General features: G+C 41.0%; 1 protein-coding gene and 1 long non-coding RNA gene across 10 annotated transcripts in view; one reads left to right on the top strand and one right to left on the bottom strand.

Moving 5' to 3' along the window:
* Positions 1-15,826, bottom strand: part of Atg2 (Autophagy-related 2) — a 274,490-nt gene that overhangs the window by 122,840 nt on the left and 135,824 nt on the right. For 8 of the 9 annotated variants that reach the window (XM_089461789.1, XM_089461793.1, XM_089461790.1 and 5 more), the window contains one exon: positions 2,037-2,164. The exons of the other annotated variant lie outside the window; for it this stretch is intronic. In XM_089461789.1, coding sequence (XP_089317915.1) covers positions 2,037-2,164 — 128 coding nt within the window. The remainder of the gene's footprint in view (positions 1-2,036; positions 2,165-15,826) is intronic. 9 annotated transcript variants of the gene reach the window in all.
* LOC149270962 (uncharacterized) lies at positions 2,725-4,794 on the top strand. Its single transcript, XR_016270976.1, has 2 exons — positions 2,725-3,442; positions 3,529-4,794. It is a non-coding gene; the product is annotated as an uncharacterized LOC149270962 (long non-coding RNA).

The raw sequence follows: 15,826 nt of genomic DNA, 5'->3' as shown, positions 1-15,826 counted from the left end.
GAAATCGCCCGAGAAAGGCTCCGCGTTAAAATTGCCATTAAATCTTCAAGCTACTGAACAACCGACATGTAACATTTCAAAACACTCCGCCATGGCCAAAGTTTTAGTAGCATCAAAAATTATCATATGGGACGAATGCACAATGGCAACGTTCATTGGAAGCACTAGACCGAACATTAAAAGATCTGCGCAATGACTCGAGATGTTTTGGTGGTTCAATGATTTTATCTGGCGATTTTCAGTAATTCCAAGATCTACTGCTGTCGACGAAATAAACGGTGTAACCAAACTTCAACTGTCTGTAAATATGTTGCATTGTTGAACGATCTATCTGCTGATGATTTCTCGAAGCAATTGCTGAATATCGGTAATGACCGTATTCCTGTTGACGAGTCGAGTGGCTTGATTTCATTTCTAAAAATTTTTGCAATTTCGTCTCATCAAAAGATGAGCTTATCAACAAAGTATTTCCGAGCAATTTTGGCGGCTAAAAATAAAGATGTGGATGACCTTAATTTTATAATTCAAAATAAAATCGTTGGTACTCTGTATTCAATTAAATCTATCGACTGTGTAACAAACTAATTATCCAACTGAATTTTTGAACTCCTTGGATGTGCCTGGACTATTTGGCCTCAATCTGAAACTGAGTTTCGATAAGGATTTTTATCGATAAAAAAATTATTATTATCGATTTTTGGCGATAAACTCGATATCCGCGCTGTATATACGAACATTAAAAAAAAATTTCAAGTCTCTAGCTCTTATCTCTTCTGAAATCGACACGATCATACATATGAGACGAACAGGGTCAAATCGACTCAGCTCGTCGTCCTAATCAAAAATATATATACTTTGTGGGGTCTGCCACGCCTCCTTCTGCCTGTTACATACATTTCAACAAAACCATTATACCCTGATTTCCCATTGAAAATGGGTTCAGGGTATCAAAAACTGTTTTAAGTGGGAAGATACTAAAAACACGTGAACCCATTGAAAATGGGAAGTAAAGTATATATATTCTTGATCAGGTTGACGAGCTTAGTCAATATAGCGGGAAGATACTAAAAAAACACCTGAACCCATTCAAAATGGGAAATAAAGTATATATTCTTGATCAGAATGACGAGCTGAGTCTATATAGCCCTGTCCGCATGTCCGTCCGTCCGTATTAACGCCTATATCTCAGAAATTATTAGAGCTAGAGATTTGAAATTTAGCTTACACACTTGGGTATACCATACGCAGGTTTTCATATTTTTTCGATAACTCATCCGATAACTTTTTTAAAGAGAGTAATCGAAAAATTGATTTTGTCTTTTTCCAGCCTAGTTTGATTACTTTTAGACCTAGAGACTTCAGATTTAGTGTTTATATCAGGCACCGTAAGGATTATAACATTAATATAATGATTGAAAATAATTTTTTTACAAAAAATTGCTAATAAAAGTTTATCCTTTTATTGAATTTTCCGTAAAATAATAACGGTCCCTGGTTTATACACATTTGATGAATACAAAAATTTTGTAAATTACAGATCTTGGATACCGCTAAGTACTAGAAACTTGTGCTTTGGAGTGTACACACATTCTAGCCATATGATCACGCATTGAAAGTGCTTACTACAAGAGAAATTATTCAACTAATAAAATCTCATGATATGCCCACACGGAAGTGTGGTCGCTTCTAGCTACGCAGTCAGCCGAGCGCGTGATTATATGTGCGTGCGGATGCATGTGTATTCATGTCTGCATAAAAGAAGTGCAGAATGAGTTTAGCGGGCTCAGGGTATCTCCTAGTCGAGCAGTCTCGACTGATACCGCCTTACTTGTTTTGCATACAAACTCTTTAAAATGCATTGTACTGACAATGCTAACTGCGCATTTAGCTAGGCGCGTGCATATTGATGCATAACAATATGTGTGCAAAAAAGAATCTTAAAAAAATTAGCTCTTCGCAGAGTCCTGTAGATCTCCTAGTCGACAATAGTGTAAAAATAATTAATATATACATTATTTTAAACTGATACTACTTACATAATTGCAAAACAGCATTTGTAGGCCCGATTCCACTCAATATGTTTGGTAGTTGATTTCTTTTTATGTCTTTTAGCCACTCCTTACTTACAAATTCAAAAAGTTTATTCCAACCAAGAATCCCTCTTCTAAAATGAAAGGCAAAGGATATATATTAACTTTTACAAATTAATTATGGAAACTGACTTATTTAGTTTTCCTAATTTATAAATTTAACACATTTGATATATTTATGTTTTTGTCAACCCTGTTTCATGGCTTTATTATTCCGGAAACATACATATTAACAAGTAAGAAAGCTCTAGTTGAGACTACTAGACTACGAAATCCGCTGAACCCTTCGAGCAACTGATATTTTAATATTTATTCGCACATGCACACACAGACACAGACATACTCACGCACGCATGGGCTGTAGTGGCTTGTTATGGGAAATTGATTGTTTAATAAATTTTTTCGTGGGTGGACTATCTTTATGAAACTTTTAGATTATGAATATACATAGATATGCATGTATTTGTCAAAGCACAAGTCTCTAGTATTTGAAATAAGCCTTTCACAAATATGTGGGTGAGGGGGTGAAACTGCTTAAACTAACTTAAACTACAAACCGGTCTTTTTACTTATGATAATCACTGTAGATTCAAATAAAATTTATGATAGATTCAAATATTTAATATATTATCTATATATATAAAAAAAAGTTGTGTAAAAGTGTCCAAGCACTTATAACTCGAGATCTGCTGGACCAATTTTCATGGTTTTTGATTTGTTGGATTTGTCTCCGCAACGAGTTTAGTATAGGGTCTTAAAAATACTGAAAAAATTTGCCGAATACTTGAAAAACGCGGTTTTTTCCCCAAATATTCAAATTTTTTTTATACCCAGTAGGCTTGGTAACAGTGACAGTTTTGACAATAGTGTAGAAGTAAATAAACAAATGTAGTCAGTCAGTCTACGGCACAGCCTCGAGCAGGCCAGACTATTCAACAAAAAAAAAAAAGACTATTCAACAAAAAAAAATTTTTTCCTAATCAAAAAGAAAAATATTTCAAATCAAAAATCTGCAAAAATTCAAAAAAAAAATCAAAAGATTAAAACCTGACTGTTCAAAAAATAAATAAAAAATTTAAAATTCGAAATTCAAAAAAAAAAAAAAACAGTTAATTATTAAAAAGTGTATTTTTGGCTTTTTATATTTTTGGACTTTTAAACATTCTAAATATTTCAAATCAAAAATCTGAAAAAATTAAAAAAAAAAATCAAAAGATTAAAACCTGACTAATCAAAAATAAATAAAAAATTAAAAATTCGAAATTTAAAAAAAAAGTTAATTATTAAAAAGTGTATTTTTGGCTTTTTATATTTTTGGACTTTTACAAAAGCTAAATATCTCGAAAGTTCAGGTATTTGTTTGTCTCAAACATAAATTTGTGTAAATTATTTATATTTATATTTCTCGATTGATTTATATGGTTTTGTGCGAGGGCAGTATTACTATTAATAAAAATGCCGCGTCCTAGAAGATCTAATCTTTCCCGGCGGACCCATAATGCAATTAGGCAACGGAATAGCGCGAGTCAATTATCTGACGAAGAGCGAGAAATCGCCCGAGAAAGGCTCCGCGTTAGTACCCAGCAAAGAAGGGCCTTAATTCGTGCTTCTCAAAGAGAGGCAGCCCGTGAAATGGCAATAAGAAATGGTTCAAGGATTGATTTGAATCGAGCAGCGTTTCGATATGATTGCACCATTGATTACAGCTTGAATCGTTTAGTTTGCATTGGTCCAATGGACGTTGTTTGCCAGCATTGTGGCGCATTGAAGTTTGCTGGTGAAACGCCCGGTTTGTGCTGCCTTAGTGGTAAAGTGACATTGCCATTAGTGGTCTCGCCACCAGAGCATTGCGTTCCCTGCTTTACGGCGAAACACTAGAATCACGACATTTTCTAACGAGCACTCAAAAATACAATGCCTGTTTTCAAATGACTTCATTTGGGGCGGAAATTATTGGTAACGGATATAATCCGACATTTAAGGTAATTTACGTTAAAAATGTTATTTTCTATGACTGTCAAAATAAAAAAAAAAAAAAAATTTTTGGAATAATGTAGTTTGTTAGATTTATGTAAAAAGTGTTTGTAAATCTAACTATAACTATGGCTTTGAATTTAAAGATTCAAGGCCAGATTTGCCATCGCATTGGATCATTGCAACCTATTGAAGATGCACAGCAAAAATTCTTGCAAATATACTTCATGGGCAATATGGAAGAACAACTTGACCGGCGTCAAGAAATGAACACAGCTATGAAAAGAGCAATTCTCCAAGATTTGCATGCTTAGAAATTTAAACCAACCAAAACTGTGCAATGGAACGCGTTTGGTGATAAGAAAACTGATGAGCAATGTGATTCACGCGTCGATACTCAAAGGAAAATTTAAAGATGAGGAAGTTCTTATTCCTAGGATTCCGATGATCTCAAAAGATATGCCCTTTGAATTTATTTGAATTCTCGCTTCGTCTTGCCTTCGCCATGACGATCAACAAGTCACAGGGCCAATCTTTGACTATTTGTGGCCTCAATCTAGAAAATGTGTGTTTTTCTCATGGTCAATTGAACGTGGCAAGCTCACGTGTTGGCAAACCATCCGCATTATTTGTTCTTGCACCTGACCAAAAAACGAAGAATGTCCTTTACAAGGCGCTTGAATGAAAATCCGATTAATAAATTAATCAGAGTGTATCCCAACCTGAACAACATAGCTTTCAACAATTTTTTACCTAGAAATAATATAGAGGGCAATGCAACGTTTGCCGGGCCAGCTAGTATATTAATATATTATATATTATAATTGTGGATGGGTTGTACAAAACCGATTTCATGATTTTCTTTAACAGACATATCTACTTATCTCTACAGATGGCGTTGTGTAACCCTAATTATGTATGATGATGATTAGTGAAATATTGAACTCTTTTCTGAAGCAATTGCACTGCTGTCAGTTAGTTTACTGGTCACATTTAGACTAACTGATAGTAATATTTGTTCTCTTTGCAAATTAATTCAATATTTGTCTCTTCCCATGTAGACTATTCATTAATCTATGTATGTTGTAAACGACTTTTATTATACCCTGAGCCCATTAAAAATGGGAAATCAGTGTATAATGGTTTTGTTAAATGTATGTAACAGGCAGAAGGAGGCGTGACAGACCATAAAGTATATATATTCTTGATCAGGGCGACGAGCTGAGTCTATTAAGCTCTGTCCGTCCGTCTGTCCGTATGTTTGAACGCGTCGATCTCAGAAAATATAAGAGACTTGAAATTTTTTTCCTAGGTCCGTGTATAGCACACGCATATCGAGTTTTGCTTTAAATATCGATAACTTGCCCCGTTATTTTGTTATCAATTAAGTTCCCATAGTAAGCCAACACTGCAGCCAATGCGTGTTTATGCGTCCGTACTTATGTCAGTGTGTGTGCGTGTATGTGTGCATATGCGAATAATTATTGAAATATCACTTGCTCGAAGGATTCAGGGGATCTCGTGTTCGTGCAGTCTCGACTAGAGCTTTCTTACTTATTATATGTATGTAACAGGCAGAAGGAGGCATGGCAGACCCCACAAAGTATATATATTTTTGATCAGGGCGACGAGCTGAGTTTATTTAGCCCTGTCCGTCTGTCCGTATGTTTGAATGCGTCGATCTCAGAAGATATAAGAGCTAGAGACTTGAAATTTTTATACCCTGAACCCATTGAAAATGGGAAATCAGGGTATAATGGTTTTGTGAAAAAGTATGTAACGGGCAGAAGGAGGCGTGGCAGACCCCATAAAGTATATATATTCTTGATGAGCGCGACGATCTAAGTAGATTTTGGCCGCCTGTCTGTCTGTATGCTTAAGCGCGTCGATCTCAGAAGATATAAGAGCTAGACACTTTAATTTTTTGTATACCTTGAACCCATTGAAAATGGGAAATAATTGTATAATGGTTTTGTTGAAATGTATGTAACAGGCAGAAGGAGGCGTGCTCGAATTAACAGTTCGCAATATACATACATATGTATGTATATGTATGTGACATAGAAGCTAAGCTGAAAACGGGTAAGTGAAGGAGTGCGCTCGTATATGACTCAAGACAGCATATTCAGCTGAGTTCGACTACATGAGCTGATAAGTTTACATACAGCCACAAAAATGATCATACATGTAGCATGCTTGTGCGCACGTAGAGGGAGAGATCATAGGGAGCCAGAAAGAGTAAGAGAGATTGTGAGGCGGCGCCCCAGTTACCGCCTCACGATCATAAGAGAATGAAGAAATGTTTAATGTTTATTTTGAGTTTGAGCCGATGAAATGTCTAGTTTGGAGAAGTGTTTATTTACGAATTTGAATTAATGAAAAGTTCAGTTGGTATCAGAATTGATGAAATGTTTAGTTTATTTTGTATTCGCTAAGATGTAGAGTTAAATTAATAAATTAAGTAGGCTTAATTAGGGTTAGTTTTGTAGTCGTTGGGGTTTAGATTTAGCAAGTAGAAATTAAGTTAGTAAAGTAAGTAGTATTGGTTTTGAATTGATAATTAATAGTTTTTAGATTTATAATTAATAGTTAAACAAGTAGGTTAAGCAGAAGTTGATATTAGGTACACAGAGAATTGAATTGATATTTGAAAATGCCGCCCAAAGCGCTGACAATTTATCGGCGATCGGCGGCGCAACCCTGCGTGGAGAGTTGTGAGCGGAGAGTTGCGTCGCCGACGCCGAGCGCTTTGGGCAAGCGCAGAAAAGAAACGATTAGTCGAGTGGTGGGCGAGCAATAGTCAAGTGGTTAAGCGCGAAATTGAATTGTGAAACGCGGTTAGATTAAGCGGCATCTCAAATAAAAAGGAAAGAAACTGGAGAACGGATTGGCAACTTTTATTAAATTAAACGGCAACTGGAGCAAAGTTTGACGGCGACGAGGCAAAAGAAAAGGGGTGAGAAGACACTGGAGAAGAAAAGGTACACGTGAGTGGCGGTCCCCATATTAGATTTTCCCCCTCTCCCATTTCCCGACCAATAACGTTAAATATTCCCCACCCCCCCCCCCCTGGTGTCTCACTATTACATAAAAATAAATTCCTTGTGAGTACACCCTGGGTAGACTGAGTCTATCCCAGCATCCGTAATTTACTACTTTACAAGTGGCGCCCGAGCAGGGACACAGGGAGGTGCGCGGTGTATCGTATGGCCGAGGGGAAACGGCGGAAATTATAATAAATATATAAAAGTGCTATATTTTGATATATAAAACCTTAAAAATCTTGATCGAGAAGAGTAGAAAATTTATGTGTATATATATATATGTGCATGTGTGTTTAACGATTTTGGCGCAAGCTGTACTTTTCGGCGCCATAATCGTTTTACCGTTGGTTTTCTTCTCTCGTCGCTTTTGAATCTTTATACCCTGGACAGCGCGATCGCTGTGAGGTATATCTGTTTGGTTGCTTACATTTCATCACGTATTTACTCATTGCTTATATGTCTGGTTTTGGTGGTAGTTGATTAAATATATTATATGTCGGAATTAATATATATGGTATATTGAAGTAAATATATATATGTGGTGCATATAAGCGTATATGCATGAAGGAGTGTAATGGTATATGGGTATGTTTGTGCGAGTAAATACCCGAGAATATTGTTATATGTGCAAGTAGTGGTTGATTTTGACATGTGAATATCTTCTCTGAGTGGCAAGTCGAGTATACCTTGCGAGTGAGAAAAGAAAAAGTAGAGTATACTGGTAACGGTAAAGAGGCGAATTGCGCGTCTAATTCGAATTTCGGCGCGTCGATTTTGTGCATATTTATTCGCCAATATATGAGTATACGCATTTGCATATATGTATGTATGTTTGTGTGCATGTCTGTAGTTATATGCAAACATATACAGTCTGTCAAGAATGAGTTGGCACACTGAAAAAAATTTTTTTGACTTTGGATGCAAATATCTAAGTCAATAATGCATACAAATTATTTTTTTCAAATAGGAATATGTTTAATATTATTTCATTAATTTAAATATAAAAATAGAAAGCATAACATTCAATATGTAAAAAAAAATCAACAAAAACAAAGAATACTCATAAATAACAATGTCAATAATGTGTTGGCACACTTACAATCTATGAATCTTAACTTAAAATTAAAGCTAAAATATGATTAAGTAACATAATTTTAATATTTAGTGTGGCCTCCCTGGGCATTTAAAACATGTTGAAGGCGTTTTTTCATATATGCTATAAGGTTTTTAATTAAATCAAGAGGGATTTTCTCCCACTCCTCAATTATAGCTGATTTGAGTTGTGTGCGGCTCTTAGGATTCCTTTTCCAACTTTCTTCTTCAAGTATGCCCACACATGTTCAATCGGGTTAAGGTCAGGGCTCTGGGGGGGGTGTGTCAATCACTTTGCCACAGTTGTACAGCAGCCAAGTGCGAACAGTGAGTTCTTTATGCTTCGGATCGTTGTCCTGATAAAATTTAAAATTTGGCTTGTTGCCATTCAGAAAGCCGAATTTAGCCGCACTTGCTCTCAAATTTGCTCTCAAAATTTGGAGGTACTGCTCTGCATTCATTGTGCTTTCAATGAATGCAATTTCTCCGACTCCCTTGCTTGATATACACCCCCATATCATCACCGATAATTTGCCAAATTTAATAGTGGGAATAATATTTTTGCTGTCAAGAGCCGTTAATGGCTTGCGCCATACCCTGGGAGGACCATCATTATAGTACTGCATCATTTTTGTTTCATCACGGAATATGACGTCCTCCCAATATTCTGCGGGGTATTTTCGATATTTGCTTTTGATAACAGAGGCTTTTTCCGCGCTACTCTCGAACTGTACTCATGGCTCATGAGGGCTTTGCGTACCGTTTCATGTGAGACATCTATGCCACATTCTTGCTTCAGCTCTTTAGCAAGACATCTTACAGAAATATGCGGATTAGCGTTCACTTTTCTGAGAATAAGACGCTCTACTCGTCCAGTGATCTTTTTTTCGGCCCTCCTCCCGTCTTTAAAAGCAGCCTATTTTCTTTTTCGGCCCGGTTTATAACGTTATAAACCGTTCTCCTGGGCACAGAAAACATGTCCATCAATTCTGGAACGAATTTGCCCATCTCGTGGTTGTAATAGATGAGCTGCACCATCTCAAAGCTTAATCGCTTTCCAGGCATTTTAAAAAAATATGAAATTTGTGCTTAAATGCGTAACTAGAGAAAATTGACAATCAAATGGCAAGAAATGTAAAAGAAAACGTACATAGATGCATAAAATATCATACCGTTACTTCTAAGAATTAGAGCAAAGCAGATGTGCAAAGCGCTTAGTGCCAACACATTATTGACACTGTTATTTATGAGTATTCTTTGTTTTTGTTGATTTTTTTTTTACATATTGAATGTTATGCTTTCTATTTTTATACTTAAATTAATGATATAATATTAAACATATTCCTATTTGAAAAAAATAATTTTTATGCATTATTGACTTAGATATTTGCAACCAAAGTCAAAAAATTAAATTTTTTTTCAGTGTGCCAACTGATTCTTGACAGACTGTATATATGCATGCAGACTAGAGTGCATATACATATATACGCATTTTGTCCGTTTGTTACTCCCGCTATTCGCTATATATATGTATGTAGTTGAGAGCGCATAGGCGAGTGAAAGAGAAAGAGCGAGGATCAATTTTGGCCGCTTGTCCGTTACATATGTATGTATGCAGGTTATAGCGTACATACATATATACGCGCTTTGTCCGTTTTTTTTTACTCTCGCTATTCGCTGTATGCATACATATATGCATATGTGAGCGCATAGGCGAGTGAGAGAAAGAGAGTGAGAGTCAATTTTTGGCTGGTTGTCTATTACACGGTTCCGCTTCATTCTATATAGGGTATATTCGACATGTTGGTGCGAAAATACGTGTCGCAGAGATTTGTCCGGTTTTGGCGGCCTGAGGCCCACTGTGCAGCTCGACTACTATAGTTTATTCGCCTGTTGCGTTATTTCGCGATACCCGACCTAGGCAGATCCGACCAAATAAATAAGAAAGAAAAGATAAAAAAACATAAAAATAAAAAGAAAATAAAAGAAAAGAAAGAAAAGAATAGAAAGAAAATAAAAAAACAGAAATGAAAAGAAAAGGAAAGTAAATCAAAATAAAATGAAAAAGATAGATATTAAACATAAATAAAATAAAAAATGTAAATAAATAGAAGTAAAATAAAATGTAAATAAATAAAAAAATTAATAAAAATAAAAATAAATGAAAATAAAAATAAATATAGATAAAAATTTTGTGTATATATAAAATAAAAATAAAGTAAACATAAAATAAAATAAATACAATAAAATTAAATAAAATAAAACAAAAATAAATAAAATAAAATAAAATAAAATAAAAATAAAACACAAATAAATAAAACTAAATAAATAAAATAAAATAAATAAATTAAAATAATAATAAATTAAATAAAATTGAAATAAAATAAATCAAAGTAAAATAAAATTAAATCAAAATAAAATGAAATAAAAACAAAAACGACGCATGACAAATAGAAAAGGTCGGAGCGAATTGGAATAAAGCAAGACGAGGTAGAAGGTATTCGAGGAGTGAGAAGAGCAAAGGGAAGAGAGATAAAACGAGGAGAAAATAAAAGGGGATAAGTCCCGAGAGTGAAGACGGAGTAGAGTAACAAAGGAAATTAAACAAAGGTATCGAAAGAAAACGATCAAGGAAAATGAAAGTGTGGGAATGAAGATGAAATACAGCAAGTTAAACGAAGGGAAAAGGAATTAAAGGCGTATAAAAAGGAAGCGAAAAGGAATAAAACGAATGAACGAGGAAGATCTAACTGAAAGTAAATACGGGGATGAGAAGAGGAGATGAAGTAAAAAAAAAAAAAAAAAAAAAAAAAGGGAAATAGAAATTATAATAATAAAGAGAATGATAATAATAATAAAGTAAAAATCACGATAGCGCGAGAGTTCGGCCTGGATGTTGAGGGCCGAGTAGAGGATCTAAGGAAAAGGCTCTCTATGTTCATACAGAGCAACAACTATTCGGCGGAGGCCAAAGCGAGATTGGCCGAGATCGAGAAGCGCTTCGCGAAAGGGCCCGAGTTCACTCTGGGAGGCAATGCGCCAAGCATGGGCAGCCGGGCTTATCAAAAATCGGAGCCGGATTTGCGAAAGGTTCAAGAACAAGGTCCCGTTCAAACAGAGTCCCTGAGACTGAGAGTGCCCATGGCGAACAGCGCGGCGGTGCGACGTCGTGAAGAGCGGAAGGAGTTTGGCAACACTGGAGAAGACGAGGCGGTAGCGACAATTCCGAAGACTGGCCGACAAGTCCCCGCGTCTACGATCCCGTTAGAGAGGTCCCCACCCTGGGGGGTCGCCGAACAGGTTCGTAAATGGGGCATGCGCTATGATGGCCGAACGGACCCGTTGGGCTTCGTGGAGATCGTGGAAGAGAGGGCGATCACCTACGGCATCGAGTTAGATCAGATGCTACGAGCGATGAGCGAGGTATTCGCGGATAAGGCGGCGAAGTGGTTCTTGACCAGCGGGTTGAGAGATTCTTCGTGGGCCGATTTCAGGAGGGAATTCTTGGATTTCTTCCTCCCCTCGCAGTACTTCGAACGCCTGGAGGATCAAATAAGGTCGCGTCATCATCGCGAGGTATTCGCGGATAAGGCGGCGAAGTGGTTCTTGACCAGCGGGTTGAGAGATTCTTCGTGGGCCGATTTTAGGAGGGAATTCTTTGATTTCTTCCTCCCCCAGCAGTACTTCGAACGCCTGGAGGATCAAATAAGGTCGCGTCATCAGAGAGAAGGAGAAAGTTTCAAGGACTACCTAATCGAGCTTAGGTTGTTGATGCGGCAGGCACGATATAGCGCGGCGCAGGAACTGTATCGAGCATATGAGAATGCGGCCCCGGACTATCGGTTGTACGTGAGGCGTCATGACTTTGTCACGCTGACACAACTCACGCAGATGGCTGCCGAGTTTGAGAATGTCCAAGGTCAGAGGAGGGAACAAGGCAGAGAGGCTGTGGCAGATAGGACGAAGACAGCATGGTCGAAGCCGGCGGAAAATCGACCAAACAACCCTTTCCGCACACAGGCGCCGGGATCCCAAGTCAGAGGTCAAGCAGCAGGAGCAGCGATGGCGCCCACGGCGGTATCCCAAGAGGCTGTCCACCGGATGATGGTGCAGGAGGGCGAGTCTGGAACGGCGACACGACGAACTTGCTATCGCTGCGGGCAAGTAGGTCATTTCGCACGCGAATGCCAAAGCGGGCAAGCACCATCCTGCCAGCGATGTGGAAAGAAAGGTAAAAGCACGCGGGAATGCTGCGAGCGCGACGACGCTGGAGCGGGGCGGCGCCGCTTAGATAGCAAAGATGAGGTGAAGAATCCACTTTCGGTGGAGGAGGGGAGGATCGTCGCGGCGGTGGTGATTGGGGGTCGAGCGATGACGGCCACAATCGACACCGGGGCCACACGCAGTTGCATAAGCGAAGACTGTGTGCGCAGGCAGGGGATCCGAGGCGAGATCCAGGAGATGCAGTCCCGGATTAGATTGGCTGATGGATCCACGCTGGAGATAACGAAGAGGATAAGTGTGGAGGTGAGTCTCGCAGGAAAGGTTGCAAAGATGACATTGCTCGTCATGCCGGCGATGCTGGACCACCTTCTCCTGGGGATGGACTTCTTGTGCGCTATGGACACCACATTGTGTTGTGGCAACGCAGCGCTTACCATGAAGATGAAGGAGGAGCCGAAGGAAGAGACGTCCCTGAGAAGCGGACCGCATGAATCGAAAGAGAGCGACCAGTCTGGAGGGCCACAGTCGCTTGTTCGATCAAGGATTCGCGAAAAGGAACGGAAGAGAGGCCCCGAAGCACCGTGTTGGTCCCCGACGCAGAAAGGGGGCGCGGCGTCAACGGGCGAAGGATTGCCGATCGATGGGCAGGGCACGTCGCAGGGCGGCGGACCACCGGCCCGGCCGATCAAGAGATGGCGCGAGATCCCGAAAAGAGAGCTCGGGAGGTGTCCCCAGCTGGCGAGGGCAAAGGATCTGGAGGAAGGACTAGAGGAGCTTCCCCCAGAAGTTTGGTTGGTGGGATTGGAGGCGGAGGATGTCGACGAAATTCAGAGTAGTCAGTCACCGCAGAGTCCAATATACCAAGAAGAGGATGTGGAGAATACAGAGCCTTCCCCCGACGACACGGGGTGGCCAGAGGACCTGGAGGACGACCTGAAGGAGTTTCTGGAAGCGGAGCTGGCGCTTTTCAAGGGGCTCGACGGAGTTTCAAATATCGCCGAGCATAGCATAAGGATGCGGGATGATAAGCCTCTTAAGCAAAGATATTATCCCAAGAATCCGGCTATGAGGAAGGTAATTGACGAACAGGTAGACGAATTGATTAGAGCTGGAGCCATCGAGCCGTCGCGGAGCCCGCATAGCGCACCTATCGTTCTGGTAAAGAAGAAGACCGGAGATTGGCGCATGTATGTGGACTACAGGCAGCTGAATGCACACTCAATCCCAGACGCCTATCCCGTTCCACGTATCAATCACATTCTCGAGAGGCTGAGACACGCACGATACATATCCACCCTGGATTTGAAGATATATATTGGCAAATCCCCATGGCAGCAGATAGTAGAGAATGCACGGCGTTCACGGTCCCGGGGAGAGGGTTATTCCAATGGCGAGTGATGCCATTTGGTTTACATTCAGCAGGCGCTACGTTCCAAAGGGCGTTGGACACAGTAATAGGACCGGACATGGATCCGCATGCTTTTGCATACTTAGACGACATTGTGGTGATCGGCGCCACGAAAGCGCAGCATGTGGAGAACTTGAGGGAAGTTTTCCGCCGATTGAGGAAAGCCAACCTTCGAGTAAACCAGAAGAAATGTAGCTTCTTCAGGAAAAGTTTGGTCTATCTCGGGCATGTCATCAGCGAAGAAGGGATACGCACAGATCTCGCAAAGGTCGAGGCGATCCGCCGCTTCCCGACACCATCGACTCTCAAAGAACTGCGGCAGTGTTTGGGAATGGCATCGTGGTACAGGCGATTCGTGCCAAACTTTGCGTCGACGGTGGAACCAATGACGAGACTCCTTAAGAAAGGCCACAAATGGGAATGGAGCGACGAGCAAGAGGAGTCATTGAAGCAACTCAAAGAGAGCCTCACGACCGCGCCAGTGTTGGCGTGTCCCGATTTTTCAGCGAGGTTCGTACTACAGACGGATGCCAGCGACTACGGCTTGGGCGCAGTGCTCACACAAGAGGTCGAAGGCGAGGAAAAGGTGATTGCGTACGCTAGTCGGAAGATGTTGAAAGCGGAGCTCAATTATTCAGCTACAGAAAAGGAGTGCCTAGCAATTGTCTGGGCTATCAGGAAAATGCGTTGATACCTCGAAGGCTATCGATTTGAGGTAGTTACAGATCACTTGGCATTGAAGTGGCTTAATTCAATAGAGAGCCCCACAGGGAGAATCGCGGGGTGGGCACTGGAGCTGCAGCAGTTCCAATTCGACATCCGCTATCGACGAGGGAAACTAAATGTGGTGGCCGACGCACTCTCTCGCCAACCTGTGGGAAGCTGCTAGCGAATGATGGGGACTTGCAAGGGGTTTGCAAGTGGATAGCGAGGATGCGTGGGAGGATCAAGGAGGATCCAGAGAAGTTCAAAGATTACGTTGAGGAGAACGGGCAGCTGTACCGTAATTTTGGCCAACGGGTGGACGACGAAGACTACATTCCCTGGAAATTGTGCGTCCCAACCCACCAGCGGAAAAGAGTGCTGCAAGAATGCCATGACGCTCCCACAGCGGGGCATCAAGGCGTGAGGAAGACGGTTATGAGGCTGGCGCAAAGATACTACTGGGGATGTTCCGGGAAGCGGCTCTATATGTGAAGCGATGCGAGGAGTGCCAAAAGTTTAAGAGCGAGCAGCGCAAACCAGCGGGTCAGATGCTGACCAGGCAAGTAGCGGAGCCCATGTCGATTCTGTGCGCGGATTTCGTAGGTCCCATGCCTCGATCGAAGCGCGGGAACACAATGTTGCTTGTGTTCCATGATGCGTTCGCCAAATGGGTGGAGCTGGTGCCGTTGAAGAGGGCAACCGCGGCGTTGCTGCAAGCGGCTTTCAGGGAGCGCATTTTGGCTCGATTCGGAGTCCCCAAGATGTTCGTCTGTGACAACGGCGCGCAGTTTGCGAGTAAGGGATTTCGGTCATACATGGAGTCCTTGGGGGTGCGGCTACAGTTCACTGCCCCGTACTCCCCGCAAGAAAATCCGACCGAGAGGACCAATCGCACCGTAAAAACGATGATAGCCCAGTACATCGAGGGACATCAGAGTTCGTGGGATGTGCTGCTACCAGAGATATCGTTAGCGATTAACTCTAGTGTCGCGGATTCTACTGGATTCACGCGTTCCTGATGATGGGTAGAGAGCCTCGCCTCCCGTCTACCCTTTACGACGAGGTCACTCCCGGGTCGGCAACGAGGGAAGTCGACTTAGAGACAAGGAAAGAGACGATGAAAGAAATCTTCGAAGTGGCCCGTAATAATTTGCAAAAGGCGTCGAAGGACCAAGGCAGGTATTACAATCTGCGCCGACGAGAGTGGAGACCCGCGCTGGGGTCGATGGTTCTGCTGCGGCAGCACCAGCTGTCCAACGCAGCGGAGGGCTTCGCGGCGAAATTGGCGC

Source organism: Drosophila arizonae, chromosome 2 (genome assembly GCF_054131065.1).
Source record: "Drosophila arizonae isolate 15081-1271.41 chromosome 2, UAZ_ARI_1.0, whole genome shotgun sequence".
NCBI classification, from domain to species: Eukaryota; Metazoa; Arthropoda; class Insecta; order Diptera; family Drosophilidae; genus Drosophila; species Drosophila arizonae.
Note: the sequence above shows the minus strand (reverse complement) of the source record. Positions and strands in the feature narration are given on the sequence as shown.